General features: G+C 46.4%; 1 protein-coding gene across 2 annotated transcripts; it reads left to right on the forward strand.

The window, feature by feature from the left end:
• The first annotated feature begins 232 nt into the window (after positions 1-232).
• CTSE (cathepsin E) lies at positions 233-12503 on the forward strand. Of its 2 annotated transcripts, XM_055334039.1 has the most exons (9): positions 257-638; positions 1233-1389; positions 1993-2110; positions 3088-3206; positions 4939-5138; positions 7069-7191; positions 8037-8178; positions 8280-8378; positions 11721-12503. In XM_055334039.1, exons 1-9 carry the CDS (start codon positions 571-573, stop codon positions 11883-11885), a joined length of 1191 nt encoding a protein of 396 aa, XP_055190014.1. In that variant the 5' UTR covers positions 257-570; the 3' UTR covers positions 11886-12503. The 2 variants fall into 2 exon arrangements, with proteins under 2 accessions (XP_055190015.1, XP_055190014.1); XM_055334040.1 differs by lacking the exon at positions 8037-8178 and having other exon boundaries at positions 233-638.
• Positions 12504-13188: the final 685 nt, after the last annotated feature.

Below are 13188 nucleotides of genomic sequence, written 5' to 3' on the forward strand. Positions count from 1 at the left end.
GGACTGTGGGAGGGTGATCTGCCCTTGAGGCTCCTGGAGGAATGAGGACAGAATGGGAAGTACGGAGAAAACAGCCTGGTTGGTATTTTGAGTTAGAATCCTGCCCCACATGTGATGACCAGGCTTCCACCCCCGGAGTCCCTGGCCAGACTACTCGTGGTAACACGTGAGTGGAGGGGCCCCAGGGTCCAGGGGCGCGCAGCTCTTTCAAGTAGTTTACAGGGCTCCCAGGGGTCGGGGTAGGGCACCAAAAACTCTGGGAGAAGCTGAACTCACACAACCGTCTTACTCTTAAAGGGTGCACAGACCCCAAGTCCCACGCCAGATCCACGAGGCCCCCACCCCTGCCCCTGCATGAGGGAAAAAGGGGGGCTGCCGGGAGGAAGGGAAACGCCCTGTCATGCACGCCGTGTTTGTTCTGGGCCTGGCTATTGACGCAAGAGGCCTTATCATTGGGTCCTCAGACTGGGCTGGGCAGAGCAGATCTGAGTTAGGGAGCTTCGTCCCCACCAGCCCGCAGGAGAGGAGAGGCGAGAGGGGGTAAGGAAGCAGCTGCTGGCTGGGCCCACGATGAAAACGTTCGTTCTTCTGCTGCTGGTGCTCCTGGACTTGGGACTGGCTCAACCCCGGCTCCACAGGTGAGGCCACGTCCCCAGCCCTGTGTCCAGAGGGCGCTCCCTCCAGCGTAGGGCCGCCCTGGGACAGGAACGCTGCTGGGGAAATGCAGAGAAGGAACTGAGGACTGGGGGAGGTGGCCAGCCTGTGTTGGTCTTGACCCTCAGCCCACAGCAAGCCACCCCTCTGCCCCTGCTTCTGCCGGGATTGCCCACACAAGGCCCAGGGAGCTCCTCACATTACTAAGGAGCAGGAACCTGCTGCTTTGGTTGGGAGCTCAAAGGCCCAAGTACCTGCCCAGGGGACTGCCCGTGGCTGCCCCCTTCCAACAGCCCCCGAAGAGGTTCATGAACAACTACAGACCATTTCCTAGGAGATCCCAAAGAGCTCGGCTCTCAACGGAGGCCACTGCAAGGCTAAGATTCTAAGACTCTTCAGGAGCAGAGACAAGGCAGATAGGCGGGGGCACAGAGGGCACTAATTCTGGCCAAACTCTGGCAAATTCTGGCAACTCTGCTGCCTTCTTCTCCTGTGTGGTTCCCGGTTGACTGCTGGGAGAGGGCAGGGTCTGAGCGAGACAGAACTGCATCTCTTTCTCACATGGGCTTTGTCCTCAGGGTGCCTCTCAGGAGGCATCAGTCCCTCCGGAAGAAGCTGCGGGCATGGGGCCAGCTCTCTGAGTTCTGGAAATCCCAGAATTTGGATATGATCCAGTTCACTGAGTCCTGCACGATGAACCAGGATACCAACGAGCCCCTCATCAACTACTTGGACGTGAGGCATTCTGGAGCAGGGGCTGGGGAAGTGGGGGAGGGGAGGATGGTTTGGCCTCTGGGCCTGGCCGGTGACAGTCAGCAACGCTGAAGGCCAGTGTGGATTTCTCCTCTAGGATAACCCACAGGGACTGATCGCCTGGGTCCCTGGGGATTTGGCTGAGCAAGCCCCAGTGGGCCCAAATGTGTAGAGCTCTCTGCAAAAGAAAAAGGATGAGCGAGGCAAGCATCCCAAACAGAAGGGCCCTGCTGCTGTCCTTGGATGAAAGGCTTAACCATCACCAGCTTCCCTTCCCTGATTGTAGAATCAAGGCATTATGCCTTCCTGCCTTGCTCACAAAACCATTACGAGGAATAATGCAAATGAAAGCCAAAGAAGTAGCAGGGTGTGAGAGGCTTGATTGGATTTCCTCCCTTGCAGCCCTTTCTCTGCTCCTACTGCCTTGTGTTTCCCCCTCCTCAGCTTCTGTAAGCCCCAGTCTGTGCTAGCCCAGGCTCGGTCCCAGAGAGCTCTCCGAGGGCACCCCCACCCCCTGCCACCATGACGGGCGCCTTCCCCTTTCCCACCACCTACACTCTGCTTCCTTTCCTCCATCCCCTATAGATGGAGTACTTTGGCACCATCTCCATTGGCTCTCCACCGCAGAACTTCACTGTCATCTTTGACACTGGCTCCTCCAACCTCTGGGTCCCCTCCGTGTACTGCACCAGCCCAGCCTGCAGTAAGTGGGGCTAGGATACTCAGCAGGGAGTGGCAACTAGGGCCTGGCACTCTGGGGGAGAAGGGCTTGGTTTCCAGAAACTGGCCATGCATGCCACACTGGCTTCCCCTCTCCACCTCTGAGTCTGCCCTGGGACTGCCTACAGTAGAAACAGGGCTGGGCCAGGGAGAGAGCTAAAACTGGACTGCTATCCAAGCTAGCAACCTTCATACTGACCAGAATCAACAGGAGAAAACTCAGCCACCGAAAATCCAAATTCAATACAAATCTCTGAATACACGATGACTCAGTCCCTTTGGAACACCCAAAAGAATGCAAGTGCCACGAACCCTGGCTGTTACTGGGCAGGTTGGTGGGTTGGATTCTAGTGTGCTGACTATTTGTGTGCTTCAGGAGGGCTTGGTGGCCTATCCCCGGATATCATAGGTGGGGCCGGTGGGGTACAATGTAAGGGTGGGTCCGTTTGGCCAGAGGTAACTCAGGCATCTTTGTTAACGTTGGAAAGGGAAGAGCTAAGGAAAGATGTCAGTCTATGCTGGATATGTTCTAGAGATACAGTGTCTCAGAAAACCCCAAGCGTAAGTGTCTACAGGATAGGCAAGGAACTGAGAGTCATTGCCTGAAATGGCATTTGTTTATCCCTGGGTTTTTTTTTTGAATACCAGGTTCTGACCCACATTAGTTGGCAGAGACTTCTGATGGCACTCAATATATGATGCTTGTCTTAGTGTGCCTCTGAAGTCACTGGGGACAGTCATGTTTGCCCAGGAACAACTAGTGGGTCCCCAGTTGGGCTGCCACATGTAGCTAGAGAAGAATGTAGTAACTCACTAAGGTGGGCCATGGTGAATCTTTCTAGAGGCTCCCACTCAATCTTGGGAGTTGAGAGAAGAGATTCCGCATCTCCAGGGTATCAGGGCAGAGACAAAGGCAGCGAGCTGGTGGCCCAGGCAACAGCAGCTTCCTTGCTTTTCCAGAGACACATGCCAAGTTCTACCCTTCCCAGTCCAACACATACAGTGCACTGGGGAATCAGTTCTCCATTCAGTATGGGACTGGAAGCTTGTCTGGAATCATTGGAGCTGACCAAGTCTATGTGAGTACAGTTTCTTCATCTCTTCTCTTTTGGCCAGAAACTTGAGATACAGAATATTTTTCAGAGTTGTTAGGGGAATACTTTCAGATCTACCTCAGGAAGAGGTAGAAACAAGGAGCTGGCTTCCAGGGAAAGGGGGAAGCCTGGTCAGGCAGGAGTAGCACTCCCTGCTTGAGATAATGGCAGTGGGCCAGTCTGCTCAGTGTGCTGGGTTCTAGACAGGCAGCAAGGAGGAATTCCACAGAGAAACAGTGCACAGGACTGAAAGCCTGGTGGCAAGCTTTCAAGAATGGATTAAGGCAAAAAACAAACAAAAAAAATGAATCAAAGATGCTCACTCTCAGTGCAATGAGGCAAGAAAAAAGAAACTAAGGGCATTAAGATTATAAAGGAAGAAACTATATTGTCATTATTTACATAAGACAAGATTCTATAGGCAAAAAATCCAAAAATGACCACAGATAATTGAGATTAGTAATTATTTAGCAAAGTTGCTGAATACCAGATTAACAAACAAAATAATTTGTAATTTAAATATCCAGAAAAACAAATGGAAAATAGATTTTTAATGCCATTATTTATAATGTCATCAAACACCTACAGGTAAATTTAATAAAAAATGTGCAGGATCTCCACTCTAAAAACTGCAAGACACTACTGAGTAAAATTTAGGAAGATCTACATAAATTGAAACGACTCAGTATTTCATGACTCAGTATTACAGACACATCAAAGTTTTCTCAAATTGATCTATAGATTTAATGTCAACTCAATCAAAACAACAGCAATTTTTATTAGAAATTGATAAGCTAATTCTAAAATTTATAGGGATATGTAATACACCAAGAAAATCTAGGTGAAGAAAAACACTATAAAGATCTATTACAAAGCTATCATAATGGAGACAGTGTGGCATTGACACAAGATAAGCAAATAGACAAATGGAACAAAATGGATAATCAGAAACTCCTCTAAATTCTGTCGACCATGAAACTGCAGTGGAGGATATGAGAATGTACTTATCAAATGATGCTAGGTCGTTGGGATAGCCGTATAGTTAAAAAAATGAAAACTCTTTACTCCAACCTCATGCATTATCAAACTTCAATACATTATAGATGTTTTACTCCTTGACATATGTACAACATAAATATGTGTGCACGTTCACCAAAAGAAATGCACAATCAGCACTGTTCATGATAGTCCACACAGGAAACAACCCAAATATCCATCAACAGTAGAATGAAGGACAGCATATTCATACCATGGGAAATGACAATGAACAAAATTACAAGAGTGTACTACGTCATGTTGAGTGACATAAGCCAGATACAAGGAATTCATCCTGTATGATTCCTTTTATACAAAGTTCAAGAAAAGGCAAAGGCAGTATATGTTAGAAGTCAGAAGATGAGTTGCTCTTGAGGAAAGGTACAATGATTAGCAGGGGGCATGAGGGGGCTTCCAATTTGGGAGATCGCTGACAAGGGTGAGTTTGGGAAAACTCACCCAACAGTACACTTAGGATTTCTGTATTACACTTCAATTTTTTTTAAAGTTTCCATAAACAAAAATTAAGGGTGTGGGGATGTGATGAAATCAGCGTGCTCATGCAGTCAAGGAAAGTTGGGTGGGGGATGAATTCGCTTCAGACCAGGGGGAGAATCCTGGAATCTGAGACTCTTTGCCAAAGATATCCTGTGCAGTTTTCTTTCGGGCTTTCTCCCGTCAGGTGGAGGGACTGGTTGTGGTCGGCCAGCAGTTTGGAGAGAGTGTCACGGAGCCTGGCCAGACCTTTGTGAACGCAGAGTTTGATGGAATTCTAGGCCTGGGATACCCCTCCTTGGCTGTGGGAGGGGTGACCCCGGTGTTCGACAACATGATGGCACAGAACCTGGTGGACATACCCATGTTTTCTGTGTACATGAGCAGGTAGGCCCATCCAGCCCACCAAGGTGAAGGTCAGTCACTACTACAGGGAGGCAGCGTGGTGCCGCTGAAAGGGCACTAGACTGGATAGTCCAACACCTAGCTTGGATCTCTTGCTTGACCTATTACCAGCTATGTGACCTTGAGCTTACCTTCTCTGGATATTGAGGAAATGAAGTTTGCCTCACTTTGTAAACTGCACCACCCTGAACTCATAGGAGGATTCTCTGGGATTGGATATTCGTTAACACAGTGAATAAATATTTATTAATCTCCTATTATGTGCCTGCCGGGCAAGGGAGCACAGTGAAACAAGGAAGACAATCCCTCCCCTCAGGAAGCTGGATTCCCATGGGAGGAGGCAGGAAAAGATTCCAAAGAAGCAGACGATAAAATAATGGAATGTTAAGGGAATAATAAGATGTAGTATTCACATAAAATAGAATATTATTCAGCCTGAAAAAGGAAGGCAATTCTGACACGTGCTACGAGTGGATGAGCCTTGAGGACATTATGTTAAGAGAAACACAGCCAGTCATAGAAGGACAAATACCGCAGGATTTCACCTACCTGCAGGTACCTGGGCCAGTCCGATTCAGAGAGACAGAAAGTAGAACCACAGTTGCCAAGTATAGGGGGAAGGGGACTAGGAAGCTGCTGTTTCATGAGTATAGATAGAGTTTTGGGTTCACAGGATGAAAAGGTTCTGGAGACTGGCTCACCACAGAACGAATATCCTTAACACTACCAAACTGGACATTTTAAAATGGTTAATTTATGCAACTTTTTTTTTAAATTGCCTGTTGTAGTTGAAAAAGTTCATGCGGCTTTTTCCCAGTTGCCTGGGATCCTGAGAGCATCATCTCACCTTCATCCCCACTTAGGGAGGGGATTTCCTACCTCTCTGACGTCCCCACCAGTGTGCTTTGGCCTGAGCCCACTGTGTTCGTGGAAGCCCATATCCCTTGTGCTCCACTCTCATGAGGAGAGGTTTGAATTTCCTGTATTCAAGTGCATGGTGCGGGTGTGAGTACGACAGCAGGTTGTCCAGACCCCTGGGCTGCCACCTTCCAGCCCAGAAAGACAAGGGTGAGGATGGAAAAGAGCAAAGGCTTTGCAGTCTGACTGACCTGGGTGGAAGCCTCGAGTCTCAGGGTCCTCAAATGGGCACAAGGTTGATGTAAGAAGTAAATAGGATGACGCAGGTAAAATTCCTCACCCAGTGTCCTACACAAAGGCCATCAACAAATGATAGTTCTTCCCCTACCTCCTCAAAACCACTTTTCTAAGATGCCCACAGATACCCGGTTCTGTTCCCCATTACCACCGTGCCTCAGAGCACCCGACTTTCTCTGATCCTTTTCCTCCTAAAAATGAATCAGTTTCATGTCCTATTTCCCCAGAATCCTGTTAGGTGCCAGAACATACTCTGAGAAATCCACACCATTGGAAATTAATTGTCAAGCTCTAGTAAGTCAGGTTGCATTCCCATTAGCTTCCTTACCTTAACACAATGGACGTGAATAGCATGGAAACTCTAGGCACTGCCAAAACAGTAGTAGGAAAGATACTTGGGGGGAAAAGGCTTTGGGGGGGGATGCGTCAAGTCACAGGGTGTGTGCATACCCCAGATGGTCCTAGCCTTGCCTCTGCATGAGCTCTGCATGACCAGAGTGGTTGTCCCTTTTTGCCTTCCCCCTAGCCCTTTGACCAAGAACTAAGAAGCAAAAAGACATCCACAAATTGTTAAGCAGAGCTATTTCTACACTTCATTCCTTTTGCCCAAAAAGGCCCAGACTAAGCAAATTGCAGTAGTCAGAGCCCTAGTCTCAAAGCCCAGGCTACTATTTCTGCCTATACATGGTATAAGCCGGCCTGTCCCCAAGGTATCCCAGGGGCCCCTCCCTGACCATCTGCCCTTCCTTCCGTGTAGTGACCCAGAAGGTGGTACGGGAAGCGAACTGATTTTCGGAGGCTATGACCACTCACACTTCTCTGGGAACCTGAACTGGGTCCCCGTCACCAAGCAAGGCTACTGGCAGATTGCACTGGATGCGTGAGTATTTTCCACAAAGTACTTATGGTATGAAGGAAGAACTCAAGACAGGCACAACTCACACTGGGTTCACTGAATTGACCTGAATCAAAGTGCTGGTCCCTGGGAGACTTGAGGGCTTGCTGCCGTGTGAGGCTGAAAGTGTGGTGGTGCTGAGCAAAGGTGCAGGAAGGGGCCGCAGTCGCCAGGGCAACAGGCAGGAGGTACCAAGTCTCAGCTTCCTTCCCTGTGCATGTGATGTGCCCCCAAGTCAACAGACTATAAATACAAACCCTCAGCCAATTACTTGGGGCTCATTTAACATTAATTAACATATAGGGTAAGGGGTGGGTGACATGAGTGTATAAGAGTGAACTGAACTCAGATTTCATCTCCACGAAGCATGTCCAGAAGATCACACACACACACACACACACACACACACACACACACCACCATCACTGTAGAGAGCGGTCAGTGCTCCATGAGATGTGCCACCAAAGTGGCCTGGCAGTCAGGGCAGGACAGCTTCTATCTGAAGAACTCCTCAAGCAAGGGTTTCACGAAGGAGGTGACATTGACTGGGCCTTGACATACATACATGCATGCACACATGCCTGTGTGTGTGTGTGTGTGTGTGTGTGTGTGTGCTGGGTCCAAAAGTAAATGTATTTCCTGCTATGGATCTCAGTCACAGAAAAATTGAGAAATACTCATGTGTGAGATAGTCAAAATACATCATTAATGTATATCTGAGAACCCAACAAAGGTTGAGAGCAGCCGGGGAACCTGGAAGCTTCATGGCTGAAGGGAAGGGGGCCACCTGGGGTAGGGTGGTCGGCTGATGACATTTCCTTTGCCCTCAGAATCCAGGTAGGAGGCACAGTGATGTTCTGCTCTGAGGGCTGCCAGGCCATTGTGGACACAGGGACTTCTCTCATCACAGGCCCCTCAGATGAAATCAAGCAACTGCAGAACGCCATTGGGGCAGAGCCCATGGATGGAGAAGTCAGTGCCTGCTGGGGGAGGGAGGAGGTGGGAGCAGGGGAGCGAGGCCCTCTCCTGGGAGGTGGGAGGCCTCTAAATGGGTCCTCTGTGTTGGGTTTTAGTATGGGGTGGAGTGTGCCAACCTCAACGTCATGCCAGATGTCACCTTCATCATCAATGGAGTCTCCTACACCCTCCAGCCAAGTGCCTATACCCTACTGGTAAGAACTGTTTCCTTATTCTGCAAGTCATTGGGCCTTCCCCACAAGCCTACCACTTCCTTTTTTCAGTTGCCTGCACTCAGGCTGCATTTACCCGAGCCCTCCTCCCATCCTCTCCTGCACTGAAGTGGCATTCCCTCTAGAAAGGACAAAGCTGCCTGTGGTAGAAAGACCACCGGGCTGGTTCTCTCTCAGTTTCTGTTCCACCATGAAGCAGCAGTCAACCTGGGACAAGCCATTTAGCAAAGTTTTCTGAACTTGTCGCATAGGATTTTTCATTCTGACAAAGTTTAATCCCTTCAAACACCTAGTAAGATGGATATTATCATGCCATTTTATGGATGAGGATATTGAGACTCGAAAGTTAAGAGGTTCAAGACATGAGTTGCTTGGGGGATGAGGTACGGAATGAGGTTGTATCTTTTAACAATCAGATTAACCTTCTTCTTGAACAACAAAGTGTCTTTTATTGCAGTAGATTCCTAAATTTGTAGGGTGAAGTGGGAAGGGAATTCCTGGGGGAAATCTATGATTGCTTCACACTGCAGTTGGCCCAGATTTTCAATATCACATGCAGTTCTTTGGTGACACTCAATATACTAACTTTACTGGAGAGTCACCCACAGCACCAGGGTGATTGTGTCAGAATGAAGGTGCCAGGTGTAGAGGACTTTAGGGACTTATCTACCCCCAACATCTTGATCTCTGCTAACCCCTTCCCCAAGCCACCAAATTTCAATGGACAATGCAGGTGAAAAGAAATTTTTTTTTTTTTTAGTTTTTGTTTAAATTCTAGTTAGTATACAGTGTAGTATTAGTTTCAGGTGTACTAAAAGCATTGAATATAGTGATTCAACACTTCCAAACAACACCCAGTGCTCATCACAGCAAGTGCCCCCCTTAAACCTCATCACCTATTTCACCCATCCCCCCACAACCTCCCCTCTGGTAACTGTTAGTTTGGTCTCTATAGTTTAAGAGTCTGTTTCTTGGTTTGCCTCTCTCTCTCTCTCTCAATCTCTCTTCCTCTCCCTCTCTTTTTTCCCTTTGCTTGTTTATTTTGTTTCTTAAATTCCACATAAGAGTGAGATTATATGGTATTTGTCTTTCTTTGACTTATTTTTCTTAGCTTTATACCCTCTAGCTTCATCCACATTATTGCAAATGGCAAGATTTCATTATTTTTAAGACTGAATAATATTCCATTGTATATATATATATATATATATATATATATATATATATATACACCACATTTTCTTTACCCTTTCATCAATCAATGGACATGTAGGCTGTTTCCATAATTTGGCTATTTTGGGTAATGTTGCTATAAACATTGGAGTGCATGTATCCCTTTGAAGTAGTACTTTTGTATTCTTTGGATAAATACTTATAGTGCAATTGCATAAAAATTCTAGAAGAGAACACAGGCAGTAACCTCTTTGACATCAGTCATAGCAACTTCTTTCTAGATATGTCTCCTGGAGGCAAGGAGAAACAAAAGCAAATTATTGCTTAAATTATTATTAAATTTTTAAATTATTATTATTAAATTATTTGAAACTCATCAAAACAAAAATCTTCTGCACAATGAAGGAAACAATCAACAAAACTAAAAGGCAACCTACAGAATGAGAGGAGATATTTGCAAATGACATCGAATAAAGCATTAGTATGCAAAATATATAAAGAACTTATAAAACTAAACACCTCAAAAACAGATAATCCAACTTAAAAATGGCCAACAGACATGAAAAGATGTTCAACATCATTGATCATCAGGGAAATGAAAATCAAAACTACTATGAGCTACCACCCCACACCTGTCAGAATGGCTAAAATTAACAAGGCAAGAAACAGGTGTTGGCAAGGATGTGGAGAAAGGGGAACCCTCTTAGACTGCTGGTGGGAATGCAAAATGGTGCAGCCACTCTGGAGAACAATATGGAAGTTCCTCAAAAAGTTAAAAATAGGGGATCCCTGGGTGGCGCAGCGGTTTGGCGCCTGCCTTTGGCCCAGGGCGCGATCCTGGAGACCCGGGATCGAATCCCACATCAGGCTCCCGGTGCATAGAGCCTGCTTCTCCCTCTGCCTATGTCTCTGCCTCTCTCTCTCTCTCTCTGTGACTATCATAAATAAATAAAAATTTAAAAAAAAAAAGTTAAAAATAAAACTACCCTATGATCTAGCAATTGCACTAATAAGAAAACGAATCTTTAGCTTTAAAATATACTTCCTGTCAAGCCCCCTAAGCATCTCCAACAAAGGGATTCTGGAGCTGCCATTAGGAACACCAGACTGGAGACAAGCTAGGCACTTTAAGTGGGTCATGCTCATCAGCCTATACACCCTTCAGCAGTCTGGTACCCTCATACTCTCCCGCCTGCACCCCATGTGAGTCCCTGCTCATCTCACTTCCTTCCCTATGCCCAGCGTGGCGCCCTTATCCTTTTCTGCCAGCAGATTTCAATCAGAGACACCTCAGTCTGCCAATGATGCTGTAACAGCATTGCATGGTTAGCCCTTTACTCTTAAGAAGGTGCTTTAAGCCCTCTGCAAACTTCCCAGACCCTCATCAGCAACCTCAAATCTCAGATAGTTGTTGGAAAGACCACACCTGCCTGGTAGACCCCAAGTCTTTGCCAAACTAAAAAAGTAAGGTTGGGGGAAGTTACACTCTTCTCACAGAACAATGGATGTCTACTTGCCTTATACCTAAAAAATGATCCTTCCCCAGAACATCAAGAAAGCAGTATAGTTTCTCTCCCTTAAAAAACTAAATTGAGGGACACCTGGGTGCCTCAGCGGTTGAGTGTTTGCCTTTGGCTCGGGTCATGATCCCGGGGTCCTGGGATCGAGTCCCACATCAGGCTCCCAGTGAGAAGCCTGCTTCTCCCTCTGCCTGTGTCTCTGCCTCTTTCTCTGTGTCTCTCATGAATTAATAAATAAAATCTTTTAAAAAATTAAGTTGAGCTTTGCTAGAAACTAAAGTAACCAGAATTTAAGCTAAGATCTTCTAAAGCCAAACCTTTTGCTCTTCCAGTCATGCAACAAGGTTTCACTTTTTCCAGTTGTAAAGTGGGAGGTGGGGGGCATGTATAACAGATGAACAATTCTCAAAATTGTAGAACTTAGAAGCCTAGGTCTACGTATATGAAACTGTGCAAATATTTTGCTGAGTGAACAAGCAGAGGTGTATGAAGCAGGAAGAGCCAATCAGCCAAAATTGTGACCGTCCAGGGCCATTGGTATAGTCACCACCACTACCACACAGTACCGCCTCCAAGTAGCACTACTTCCCTTTCTCCCAATATGTCACTTACCCCTTCCTTCCCACCCCAGGACTATGTGGATGGAATGGAGTTCTGCAGCAGCGGCTTTCAAGGTCTTGACATCCAGCCTCCAGCCGGGCCTCTCTGGATCCTGGGCGATGTCTTCATCAGGCAGTTTTACTCAGTCTTTGATCGTGGGAATAACCGTGTTGGGCTGGCCCCGGCAGTCCCCTAAGCAGAGGCCATCTGCCTATGCCTGCTTGCCCGACACTCCTTGGAAATCCAGCGGTGCCCCTTAGTTGGGGCGTTCTTCACAGCTGTCAAAACGTCATTTTTGGTAGGATACAATTGTTCTAGAGCTGCAAACTGAATTAGGTCCAAATAGAGCATGAGAACACACACACTGCACGCACTTCACACACACCTCACACCACCCTCATACACACCTCCTTCACCACCATCGTGATGGAAGAATTAAGTTGTATGTCCGTACTTTTTATTGCTTTGTGCTAGCACTTTCTTTTGGAGATTTCCCAACATGCACATTGGCAGAGATTACTAATTCCCTTGCACCCCACCTACCCTTCATAACTCACCTGGCAGGTGGCCAGCCCTGTTTTATCTACACCACCACCCATCCTCTCTCCAGCCCCACATATCTGCAAGATCCTAAAGCAAATTCTTAGCATCACATCATAAATCATCACGTCAAAGATTTATCCACAAATCCTTGCAATATTCTTAAATATGCAATCAGCATTCAAATGTTCCCTATTGTCTGGGAAATGTTGGGTCATTTTTACAGGTGACTTGATTATATTAGGATGCAAATAAAGATTACAAATTGCATTTATTTGAACTGTCTCTGTGCCTCTTTCCATGCATAGAGTTGACCACATTCTGAATTTTGCAAGTTCAAATCCAGAGGTGTCATGCAATGTGAGTCCATCTTTCCTACAAAATGGCAGTTGGTTCTAGAGCCTGATTTTGTGGCTAGAATATTTCATCAATGGTGCTAGGTACATCCCATCGTAGCCCCATCAGGAAGCAGATAATACTGGCCTCTTTATTCACAATGTTAGGACTGACGAGTGGGTGCTAGAGCTGTCAGGCTCATCCATCCATAATCAATATCCTTCTGCATTTTATCCAAAGGTTTCAGCAACCACTGATTATCTATCGTTGCTTAGATCCATGCTGTCATCAGGGCTGCAAAACAGAGATTTTTCTAATTCTATTTTTTCTCCTGTGTTTGTTAGCTAGAATTCCTCTATTTAAAAGAAATCTTTCATCAACTATTTGCTTACCATTAGATATGGCTCATATAGGAAAGGCAAACTTACTTGGCTTTTTCCCTTTATTTACTGGCTTTCAGAGAAATGAGTGTGTTTCAACTTATTGCAGTTTTTTCAATATCAAAGCAACCCACATTGAGCCAGCAGGTGCCCCTTCAAATTAGTTTTTGTGAAGTTTTGACTTGACCCCAGTACAAAAAGATGTTCTGGGCCCATTTACAAGGAGTCCTGGTTCCTAGTCAT

This window comes from Nyctereutes procyonoides, unplaced genomic scaffold (assembly GCF_905146905.1).
Source record: "Nyctereutes procyonoides isolate TBG_1078 unplaced genomic scaffold, NYPRO_anot_genome, whole genome shotgun sequence".
In the NCBI taxonomy this organism is placed as follows: domain Eukaryota; kingdom Metazoa; phylum Chordata; class Mammalia; order Carnivora; family Canidae; genus Nyctereutes; species Nyctereutes procyonoides.

What these genes read in the sequence shown, in the direction of transcription:
- CTSE (XM_055334039.1), top strand. Translation starts at nt 571, where the DNA reads ATGAAAACGTTCGTTCTTCTGCTGCTGGTGCTCCTGGACTTGGGACTG. An exon ending in CTGCACCAGCCCAGCCTGCA is followed by an intron (nt 2,111 to 3,087) that starts GTAAGTGGGGCT and finishes TTGCTTTTCCAG; the next exon opens with AGACACATGCCAAGTTCTAC. An exon ending in TGGCAGATTGCACTGGATGC is followed by an intron (nt 7,192 to 8,036) that starts GTGAGTATTTTC and finishes CTTTGCCCTCAG; the next exon opens with AATCCAGGTAGGAGGCACAG.